Genomic DNA, 12,513 nt, shown 5'->3' with positions numbered 1-12,513 from the left:
ATTCGATCCTGACTTCTACTGAAATTTTGAAATTTAAATATCTTCATAACAAAAAAAACTAATTTGAATATCGCACTGTCATAGTCTATTTATTTTTATATTAGAGTAATACTAATGCAAATTTGATTGGAACCATTTTAGTCAACCAAAATATATATTTATATTAATTATATATATATATATATAGAAATTATATAGCTAAAAAAATAAAAGAAAGAATATAATATATATGGAAGAATATGCCTTTGCTTACTTTTCTATGCAAATATTAAAAGAGGGAAGAATATGCCTTTAATGAATTTTTCACCTTTCACATTTAAAACTAAAAACAAAGAATTGAAACAACTACAATAGAAACTATATAAAATAATACGCTTGCGACCACCAAAATTTATTAATTAAAAGAGTTATTAATTAATCGATAAATTAATAATTATTAATTTATATATTAATTAATATTTTATTAATTTATAGTAAAATACTTAGTTTACAAACATCTTTAAGCTTCCACTTAATTATTGTATACAATGCATGTACTATATATCAAATGAATGACCCAATTTGAAAGAAACTTTCAATCTCCCACTTTATTATGCTTCTTGTGTTCAATATATCACTTTATGGACATTAAAAATATTTTCTATATAAACAAGATCAAAATACTATAGGTTAACACAAACAAATCATACACACAACATGACTTCTCATCTTAAAGGTGTAAAAAAAAACAACAATGACAAAAGAGATTCGAAGAGCATTATGCAAGAACAACAAGGATAATCCAAGTCTCACTCAAAAGCAATTGCAAGAATGGGTTCATAGTAACTATGGTTTGCAGGTGAGTCAAGCGACAATATTAAATACAGTTAAGCGGTCTTTAGAGTATCTCTCACTTGCTCCCGAAAGAGGCGATGTTAAGCGACACAAACCGGCAAAATTTTCTAACCTAGAAAAATCTCTCTATGAATGGATTCTTCAATATCAAGAACATGTGAATATGACAGGTGAACTAATCATCGAGAAGATGTCGCAATGCAATGGATGTTCTGACTTACTTAGAAGAAAATGTAGTTGCACAGTTGTTGACTGATGAAGAAATTATTGAAAGCGTTATTGGAATTAATAAAGATGATATCGATGAAGAAGATGATGAAAGTTCTACAATGAAGCCCCCTTCGTGAAACGAAGCTATTAAAGCGGCAATCACATTGAACAATTTCTTGTTGAGCTATGAGAAAACAACACCAGAAGTTCTTACCATGCTAAGGAAAATTAGAGACGACATTCAAGGGGAAATTGATTTCAACAAAAAACAAAAGACAATTGAGTCATTTTTCAAGAAACCTTCATAAATCATTAATGTAATATGCTATATATAAGGAATTATTAATTTATATTTTATACGGGGTCTAAAGAAATTATCAAAATGTATAATCTTATAATTTTAACGAATTATTAATTTAGCACCTTATTCCCGAGTCGGGACCGACCAAAAATATTATTTTAGAGAGTTTATTAAATAATCGAGTATTAATTATATTAAAATAATTATATTTTCTAAGTTGGAAGTATATCAACAAATGTATCTATCATATCTTAATTTTGTTTGTTTAAATTCAATAATCTAAACCAACCATGCTGGTACACAAAACATTATCACTGAATTATAAGTATCTGTAATTTAAACTAAATTGTTACAAATAATATCATAGTTTAAACTAAATTACTGTTATTAATTATGTTTTCATGATATAATATCATATTTCCAATTGAATAGATTAATAAAATTTATCTAATTTGTTTGTGATTATCCAATGTCAAATTTAGTTGGTGATCAAGCTAAAGATTCAGCATACAATACTTTTCTAGTAGAATTATCAACAAAATTGGGATGATAAATTAGGTACACTATCATTTTCAAATGAAATGTGATCCCCACTTGACATTTATATATTTTTATAACTGTGCACACAAAATTCTAGTATTATAGTAGTGATTTATCATTGTAGTTGAGAAAACTTCTTATAGATAAAAAAATTACATTTTTTATTGCAAAATGTTATTTTACAAAAGACATTAAAATAAAATCAAAACACATACCTACTCTAGAAAATTAATAGAATCCAATAGTACTTTAGCCAAAACAATAAGGATCAACTTTTTCATTTCAAATTTGATAACCAAAAATGTTATTATAGTTTTCAATATTCATAAAAGACTCATTTAACTTATGGTAGGCACACGAGTAAAGATTCAAGAATCATTGCTACAATATTGTGAAAAAAAAAAGTTTTGCGATTGAATATCTTCTATTACAAAAATTTGAGGAGACACTAAATATTGTTTTTTTTAAAATATAGGAAACTAGCATAACTATACAATTATAACTTCTGCGGTTCTAAATGGAACCAAATGCCAAAACTATAACCCAATGTATGTTAACCATTTTCTACCCACATGAACTTCTCCCTGCCATTATTGTTTATATATATATATATATATATATATATATATATATATATATATATATATATATATATATATATATATATATATATATATATATATATATATATTAATTTGACAGAATTAGTTTTGAAATAAAATATATGAGAGAAGATTTTGGAGGTAGAAATTTAATGTTTATGTGGGGAAAAGCCTATGTGGAACATGAACCATATCAGCACCAGTTAATTATTACACTGGATATCCACTCTTGCAATATAACATTGTCAAAATTATATAATAAATTAAATTGCAAAGAAACTTTTAATAATTATTCAATGTTTATAATCTACAAAATTAAAACCCTATTTTTACTCCAATTTAACATAATCAAAGAATATCTCCCATTCAAATCAACATTGAATGAAATGTTTAAACTAATTTTCTAATATATGATTATAATGAAAAAAGAACTCATATCCCCTTTTTAATAATGAAGCGAATTCAATTATATTTGTTGGTACACTCAAAAACATTTTTTTTCTTCTCTAAACCAATACCTCATGTCATGAGACCACTTACTTTCTTAATTCCCTCTATTTTATAAGTTGAACATTTATTTATAAACTATCCTTTTAAATAAGTTATACTTTAGCTTTTCTAATTTAAAAGTTATTAATCCTACTTCATGTAATCTATAAGTCAAAAGTTGACTTATACAATATTGTAACAAACATTCATTTATTTATAAGTTGCAATGTAGTGTCCTAAGAAACTAACAATATCCTAATTGATTTATTATTAATGTTATTTTCAAAAGTTTATGCTTAATATTATGATTATATTTAAGATTAGTGGGAAAGAGCAACAAATTGATTGAGTCTTAAGAAATCCCAACCGTCCATTTACAACATTTACTTTGATCAGCTATATATAAATAGAGTGCAATATCAACCACCATTATTTATTATTCATCCTTAATCTTGACATATAGATATTAATTAAGAAGATCCATTAATGGAAGAAGAGAAGAAGCATCATTTCTTTCACCACAACGAGGAAGAAGGACCCGTAGACCACGAGAAGGAAGAGAAGCACCATAAACATCTCGAGCAACTCGGTGAACTCGGTGCTGTTGCCGCAGGCGCATATGCCTTGGTATGTCACGATTAATCAATAATAATTATTCCAATTCATTATCTACTATATATTATTGTGTTATAGTAAGATGAAAAATTATTTGTACTCGGGGTTTTGTTAGCATGAGAAGCATAAGGCGAAAAAGGACCCGGAAAATGCCCATAAGCACAAGGTAGAGGAAGAGATCGCGGCAGCAATAGCTGTTGGATCGGGCGGGTTCGCTTTCCATGAGAAACATGAGAAGAAGGAGGAGAAAGAGGAGAGGAAAGAAGCCGAAGGCGGCGAGAAGAAACATCACCTCGGACTCTTCTAACTATGATGGAGAGAAGTTGGTTGATTTCTTTCTTGCTTAATAAATTGAGTTTGAATTTACAATAATGTGTTATTGCATTTCTCATTGTTATCTGTTTGGTGTGTTTGTACTATGTAATATCTATATATATAATCATTGATAGCTTAAAAAATCTTGAGAGCTCATTTTTTATTTTGCTAATAGTAGTGGATTTGTTTTGAAGTATCAAAGCAAAATGTTCCATACAATCAATAAAAAAAAACCACAATAAAAGTGAAAAAAAACATATACATAACAATGTAAAGTTGTTGAATTATGTGCATCTTCCTTGTCTAAGTTGTCTTCAAATCTTTTTGGTGGAATGTGAATGTATCCAAGTCAAATATAAAAAATGAAAAATGTACTCACTAATTAAATATATATATATATATATATATATATATATATATATAATTTTTATTAAATCTCCTAATTAAAATAATTTATGATAGACTTCCAATTTAATTTAAATATAAATATGAAACATAAATGATTATATATTAAGAAAATAATATTTACAACAATTTTTTAATTATAGTTCATTGGTATTAATTGACATATTTTACATAAAAATTAGGAACTATTTTAAGGGGTTAAAATGGATGTGCAACACACTCCACATCGCACGATATTTAAAACTTTTTTAGAAAAATCATCTCAATTTCGATGATCATGACGAAGATGAACATATCAATATATCACGAAATATGTAAAAAATAGTCTAAAAATGAGATGTTTAAAAAATTAAACGTAAAAGTATTTATAAAAATAAGAAAATGTATGCATATCAATTTGAAGGAAGAATAACTATATATTTTAAAAGAACATATAATATGACAAACTAAATATATGCGTTTAGATATTTAATAACTTATTTCTCAATTTATTAGTTTTATTCAAACCTAACTTCATTTCAGACTCTTGTTTCAAACATCTAACAAAAATAATATATATATATATATATATATATATATATATATATATATATATATATATATATTATAGTCCTTATTATTATTATTATCAAATTATTTTTACTAATTGAGCAGTAAAATCAAAAAGTTAATTACAAAAATAAAATCACATAAGACTTAACACATACTACAACTAAAATAATTACCAAATAAGTAATTGAAACAAAATTATATAACTGAGCCATTCTCTCATATTTTCCCAAAGGAAACTTAGAATTTAGGTTTAGATATACATAGATAATTCTTATTGGCATAAATCAAATATATACTAATTTAATTGTTCTATCAAATTCTAGTACAAGTTAAAAAAAAAGGCATGATGTCATTTTGCTTTCAAATTCATATTGTTAAATATATAATATCAGATATAAAGAACTTATTTATTATCATTATATAATATATTTTTTTTAGAAATAAGAATACATTATTAAGTTATTAAAGCATAACGACAAATTAAAACATTTACAATAAAAAAAAACATAAGTACAACTATACATATTTATATATAGATCTATATGGAGGATGTACTGGGCTTAGCCCAAACCATTTCTTTTTATATAACTAGTAAATATTTATATATCATTTTTTTCTAAAAAAAATTATAATTTCTTTCTATTGTAATTTTAAGATAAATTACATATATTTTCATTGGTTCAATCCCCTCAAAGAGCATATTTATTTTAAAAATATTTTATTCTTACCAATAAAACCAAATAAAAAATATTATAAATTATAGTTAAAATTATCAAATCTTTAAAGGGTAAAACCCTATTATAATCACCAGCGTGAATCCGTGCATTTGTACCGATAAAAAAAAAATATAAAATATTATTTATTTATAAATATTTTAAATAAAATTAATATTATTTAAATTTAATTAATTTAAAATTAGTTTTAGTTAATAAAAATTAAGTTTAATCTTAAACTTAATATTAACATATATTTTATCCCTTCGAAACCCACTTAATCTTTCAATTGACCCTGATCTTGTAACTCATATTTTTTCATATGCATTTTTATTCCCTCGACAAACCACCCACTAATCTTAGTCAACCTCAATTGATGACACACCACTTATATCTAGTCAAACTCAACCACTAACCTTTCAATTGACCCACATCTTGTGACTCACACTTTTTCATATATCTCTTTATCTCCTCGACAAATCACTAACTAACTCTAATCTTGTGACTCACACTTTTTTATATGCTTTTATCCCTCGATAAACTACTCACCAATCTTAGTCAACCTCTCTTTTACTCTCACTTCAACAAATCAACAACCAATAACAATTAATTACATAACTCTTATCCAACGTCAAACCAACCACTAACCACCACCCGACATTCATCTCGTGACCTCACATTTTCAAATGTTTGTCAAATTAACCATTAATTCCATTCTCACACTCGACAAACCACCCATCACCCGACCTCCATCTTGTGACCTCACACTTTCAATACTCGCCAAACCAACCACTAATTCCAACCTCACACTCGATAAATCACTCACCACCCGACCTCCATCTCATGACCTCACACTTTCAAATGCTCGTCATACCAACCATTAATTCTGACCTCACACTCGACAATCCATCCACCACCCGACCTTCATCTCGTGACCTCTGACTTTCAAATGTTCTTCATATCAACCACTAATTCTGACCTCACACTCGACAATCCATTTACAACCCGACCTTCATCTCGTGACCTCTGACTTTTAAATACTCGCCAAACCAATTACTAATTCCGACCACACTTTTAGATGCCTATTATTTGCTTAAAAGTTGCACTACCATATATTATAGTCAAGAATACATTCTTAAAAATATAAATTTGCATGTATTGGGATTCGAACCCTAGTCTTAATCATGAAATGTAAACACTTAAATTGCTAAACCACTTATGATTGTTGAAATAATTTTATTATTTTGTGTATATATATATATTTTATATTTAATATTTATTACCAATTAGTTATTTTTTATATTAACATAAAAATTATTTATAATCATAAAGAAAATATTATACATATATATAAAAAAAAATGTATGATAAAAGATAAAATATATTTATATAAAATTAATGATGAAAAATAATATAATATATATATAAGGTAACAAATAAATATAAAATTATAAAGATAGGTACATTTATAATAACTTTTATATATATATATATAATAATAATAATAAAAGTTATGAAGGTAATTGTATTTATATAAAAAAAATTGTTTATATATTAAACTAATATTAATATAAATAATTTTTTAAATAGATATATGGTAAGAATATATATATATATGGTAATAAAAACAAAATTTAATTAAAAAAAAGAAAAGAAAAGAGAAAATATGTTGTTGACCTTAAACATTATTATATATATATATTAGAAAATTAATGTGATAATTTTCTTTACATTACAATTTCTTTTATTTCCAGTGACTTAATTTGTAACTAATATAACCTTTTTAACCTCACTTTTTTTATTTTTTTTTATTTATTGAATAAGTAAATATTAATTTTATTAAAAGTTGCACAAAAGCAAATTAATCAAGTTATTTGTGCAGTTTTATAAACTTTTATATATCACAACTTGTCTTAGCAAACAAATATTGCGTATCTTAGTTTACTTGCTTATATATTATCTTAATACTAATACAAACATAAATAATTTCATTTTTTCAAAAAATAAAATAAAATACTAGTTCAAATTGATTTTTAAGATCATGGGAGGTGGGAACCCATTAATTTTTTCAACTAATGTTATTTATGGATGTTGCCAAAATAAAATATCACGTTATTGGAATAAGCCAACCAGTATATATATGAACGGATATGCATTATTGAATAATTTTTCTATGCAAAGTATCTTATCTCGAAAATAATAAAAATTGATCAGTATCAATCTAAACTAATAAAATACATTAAAGACCAGTCAAAATAATTTAGAAGTTAATTATCATCTATTTATTGGAATTATTAAAAACACATGAATTTTTATATACAATTAAAATTTTCTTTGAATATTTGTCATCCAGATTGATCCAGGCTAATATTTAAATTTGTAATACAACTTAAATACAATAAAATATTTACATATATATATTTTGAACAAGGCATATCTATGTTGGGATAATGTGGGCTCTAACCGGGAAATTCGATGAAATGACCCCATAACAGGCTAAATTTCAAAAATGGACCGCGCCTGCTAATGTTGGCAAAAAGGACCCTTTTGTCATGTGAAATATCAGAAATACCCCTCGGGCGCCAAATTTTACGCTCATTGACGAGAATCGCCATTCACGCGTTTCATCTAAAACGCGTGAGTTGATTAATGCGTTTTAGATGAAAACGCGTGAATGACATTTCTCATTTTTTAATTTACGAGAAGTGTCATTCACGCTTTGCATCTTAAAAGCGTCAATCAACTCACGCGTTTTAGATGAAACGCGTGAATGACGATTCTTGTCCTTCGTCGTATATATAACTTTTTGGCCCTAATTTAAAATAAAACCCCCCCGATTCTCCCTCCCACCCTGACTTCCAAAACTGCATACTTTACAACTGCAGACTTTCCATTCCGACTTCGTTCAACATCATCGATCAACCTCGTTCAACATCACCGTTCCTCGTCCAACATCATCGACTTTCCACCGTCTCTTCGATATACTCAGGTGAGTTTAGGGTTTAAGGTTTAGGTTTAGGTTTTGATGTATATTATACCGTTTATATTGATGGATATTGATGTATTTAGGTTTAAGGTTTGGTTCTGGTTTCGTTTATGTGTGTAAATGCTTTTAGGGTATATGACGAGTATTATATCAGTGTTCTTATTCTGCATGCATGCATTTCTCGTTTATTCATTCATTTCTCGTTTAATAATTTCTTGTTTGTTATGTTCTTGTGAAGAAGTGGTATTTTCGTGTATTCTTTGATGTTGCTTGAGTTGTTATATTAAGAAATGGCACATCATATGCTTAATGTATTTAGAATTGTCAATTTGCAAGCATTTCTCAATGGTTAATTCTATTAGTGATTTTGGATTATTAAAAACTAATAAGACAACTAGTTTTAACATGATTTTGGTTGCAGTATGATGTGCAATATGAAACTGGGAAACTTAGACCTTATTTGAAATAGTTTGCCAATAGTTTAGGTAATTATAATTTTCTCGATTTGCTTACTCCCATGTTGTTCCTTGTTTTGTAGATGGAGTCCACCATAATTCCTGAGTTTGCTGGGAGGGTATCATGGAAAACCAATATGGGAAATATTGTCGCCAAGTTTGCGTCAATGAATCTAACTGAAAGGGTAGAGCAAACCCAATTCAGATTCTTATTCAAAGGGCACCCGTTACTGCGATTCTCAAGAACGATTATACACCAAATGCTCCTCAGGAAGTCCAGCTCAAATTCTATGGAGATGAAGTTCCTTATGAATGGAGAAGAGCTGTGCTTCGGGATGAAGGAGTTTGCATTGGTCACATGTCTCAATTTTGGGAGATTCCCTACGGAGGAAACGATTTTCAATCAGGTTGAAGAATCTCCAACTTTGGTTGTTAAATATTTTAAAAGTAATCCACTTATTAGAACAACAGACCTTCATTCAAAATTTGTGTCCTGCTCTGATAGGGAATATGCATGGAAATTGGGGCTAGTATACCTAGTTTCCCATTATCTCTTTGCCCTTGACCCGAAGAGGATAATAAATATCAAACTCCTCAGCATGGTCGATGACATCGACACCTTCCTCAATTTTCCATGGGGAAAGGTGTCCTTTAGAGCAACCATAAAGGGTTTGACCAAGGACCTTAATCGCTACATGTTGCTATATCTGCAGAAGAAGGATGCATTGGGGAAGAAGAACAAAGACAAAGATGTCGATGTTTCTTATACCGTATATGGGTTCGCACTAGCCTTACAAGTGTGGACCTATGAGGTAATCCAAACGTTTGTCCCCAATCTTGCAATTAAAATGACACTTCAAACGCAAGAGCTTGTCTGCCCAAGGATAATACAGTAAAATCTAGGAGGAAGAGCACCGCCTCTGATCTTCACACTGCCCTGCAAGACAAGATTGTTAAGAAAATGGAATTGTCTGAAGAAGAGAAGATCTTATATGCTGGGGATGACTTTGAAGATATGGGAGGTAATGTTTATGCTGTCTCTTTTGATCTTGATTACAGAAAGAGGAAATTTGGAGATATTGACGATGTAGTTCCTCATAAACATATCATGAGGAAGAAAAGACAAATTACTCCTGCCAAAGTCAAACCTTCCACGAGAAGAAGAACCCGGAACCTTACCCCCAACACCAGCACCATCAGCTCTTATTCTGTCGAGAGCGCCACAAGTAGAAAAGACGAAGAATCCTCTCCCACGACTCCAACAGTAACAACTCCCCAGGATAGATGTAGATTGGATGAACTTATGAAGGAGCTAAATGAATTCAAAACTGAAATGAGAACTGAAATAATTCTCATTAAAGAGATGTTAAACCAACTACAACAAGAGTTTGACATATTATCAGCCACACTAAGGGAGGAACAAAGAAGGAGAAGATTTAATGAGAAAGATTTAACAGAGAAAAAGAAGGAGAATGAGGAAGATTTTGAGGTGAATGAGCAAGATTTGGATAAGGTGAATGTGTATATTGAGTATTGGAATGATGATAAATTTGAGGTATGTATTTCTTGTATTTGGTGCATTTCTATTGTATGGTCTAATTAAAGAATTTTGTTTTTTTAGGATGGGGAGAAAGACAATGATGGGTTTGTGGAGGAGAACAAAAATAATGATGTGTGTATTGAGGATTTGTTGATTCATGATAATATTGAGGTAAGCATTTCTTGCATTTGGTGCATTTCTATTGTATGGTCTAATTAAAGACTTTTGTTTTTTTTGTAGGATGGGGAGAAAGACAATGTTGGGCCTATGGAGGAGAAGACAAATGAAAATCGTGATTTGTTGATTCATGATAATATTGAGGTATGCATTTCTTGCATCTAGTGCATTTCTTGCATTTGGTGCATTTCTTGCATTTGGTGCATTTCTATTGTATGGTCTAATTAAAGACTTTTGTTTTTTTTTGTAGGATGGGGATAAAGACAATGTTGGGCCTATGGAGGAGAAGACATATGAAGATCGTGATTTGTTGACTGATAATAATATTGAGGTATGCATTTTTACATTTGTTGCATTTCTTACATTTGACCTATTTCTTGCATTTGGCCTATTTCTCGCAGTTTGCCTATTTCTTGTATTTGGCCTATTTCTTGCATTTGATCTAATTAAAGACTTTTGTTTTTTTGTAGGATGGGGAGAAAGACGATGTTGGGCCTGTGGAGGAGAAGAAAGATGGAGATCGTGATTTGTTGACTGATCATAATATTAAGGTATGCATTTCGTGCATTTGGTCTATTTCTTGCATTTGGTCTAATTAAAGACTTTTGTGTTTTTTGTAGGATGGACTAGTGGAGAAAGACAATGTTGTAAATGTTGAGGAGGCTGATGTGGTTGATGGGAAATCCAATGTTGGGAATGTTGAGGAAGCTGATGTTTTTGTGGAGGAGAATGTGGAGGAGAATGTGGAAGAGAATGTGGAGGAGAAGGTGGAGGAGAAGGTGGAGGAGAAGGTGGAAGAGAAGGTGGAGGAGAAGGTGGAAGAGTAGGTGTAAGAGAATGTGGAGGATATTGAGGTATGTATTTTGCATTTCTTGCATTTGGCCTATTTCTCGCGTCGCGTTTTGGCCTAATTCAATGATTTCTTTGTAGGTGGACGATGATTTCATTGTGCAGAAGGGTAAGAAGGTGGTGCAGAAGGGTAAGAATGTGGTGCAGAAGAGAAGAAGGTGGTGCAAAAGGGAAGAAGGTGGTGCATAAGAAGGTGGACGATCATTTCGTTGTGGAGAAGAAGGAAGAGAAGAAGGACAAACAGATATAGGAGGATGTTGTGGAATTGGAAGATGCATTCCACATCCAATTTAAGAGAAAGAGGACGATGTCGAAAGCTCTACTTAGTCCCTACACCGTCCCTCGTCCAAGAAAGAACATGGTGAAGGATCCAATGATTGTTGTCGATCCTATGTCGAAGTGTAATCAGAAACTAATGATAGAGTTCAAGAAAGAGTTGGCGAAATGGGCTGAATTTAAGAAGATCCACCTCTCTGATGGCACTATAGACCATGTATTCTTCACTACAATTCTGAGGTTACATAGGTGACTAATTAATGTGGAGATGAATGCCGAATGTTCTCTACTAAGAGCAAGAGCATTCGCCTACCCTAAGACGTACCCGCCGGATTTCACCATCTTAGATTGCCAGTTTGCCCCTTTGGTTAATGCATCCTATGCCGATTATTTTTTGACTCGGTTGATCCTTCTAAACCAGATGGCCATATTTTTGATGAAGCCATTTACCACTGCTATTGGGGTAGAGAAGATAAACATATGCTCAATTGGAGCACTGTTGATGATGTTTACTCCCCCCTCAACCTCGACAACCTACACTAGGTACTGTGTGTTATTCGATTGCAAGAATGGAGAATTGATGTTTATGATTGCGATCAGACAATTTTCAATGCCGCCGATTTTGGAGAATTCATGAAAGCCATTTGTGAGATG

General features: G+C 30.0%; 2 protein-coding genes across 2 annotated transcripts; both read left to right on the top strand.

The window, feature by feature from the left end:
* Positions 1–3,462: 3,462 nt before the first annotated feature.
* Positions 3,463–3,898, top strand: LOC124924344 (abscisic stress-ripening protein 3-like). The gene is made up of 2 exons (XM_047464397.1): positions 3,463–3,603; positions 3,707–3,898. Exons 1-2 carry the CDS (start codon positions 3,463–3,465, stop codon positions 3,896–3,898), a joined length of 333 nt encoding a protein of 110 aa, XP_047320353.1.
* Positions 3,899–10,032: 6,134 nt separating this feature from the next.
* LOC124924343 (ring-infected erythrocyte surface antigen-like) lies at positions 10,033–11,772 on the top strand. The gene is made up of 6 exons (XM_047464396.1): positions 10,033–10,303; positions 10,421–10,572; positions 10,639–10,728; positions 11,205–11,285; positions 11,397–11,513; positions 11,665–11,772. The coding sequence occupies exons 1-6, from the start codon at positions 10,033–10,035 to the stop codon at positions 11,770–11,772; spliced, it is 819 nt and encodes a 272-aa protein (XP_047320352.1).
* Positions 11,773–12,513: the final 741 nt, after the last annotated feature.

Source organism: Impatiens glandulifera, chromosome 2 (genome assembly GCF_907164915.1).
Source record: "Impatiens glandulifera chromosome 2, dImpGla2.1, whole genome shotgun sequence".
Taxonomy (NCBI): domain Eukaryota; kingdom Viridiplantae; phylum Streptophyta; class Magnoliopsida; order Ericales; family Balsaminaceae; genus Impatiens; species Impatiens glandulifera.
The sequence above is the reverse complement of the archived record's forward strand: the minus strand, read 5'-3'. Positions and strand labels throughout refer to the sequence as shown.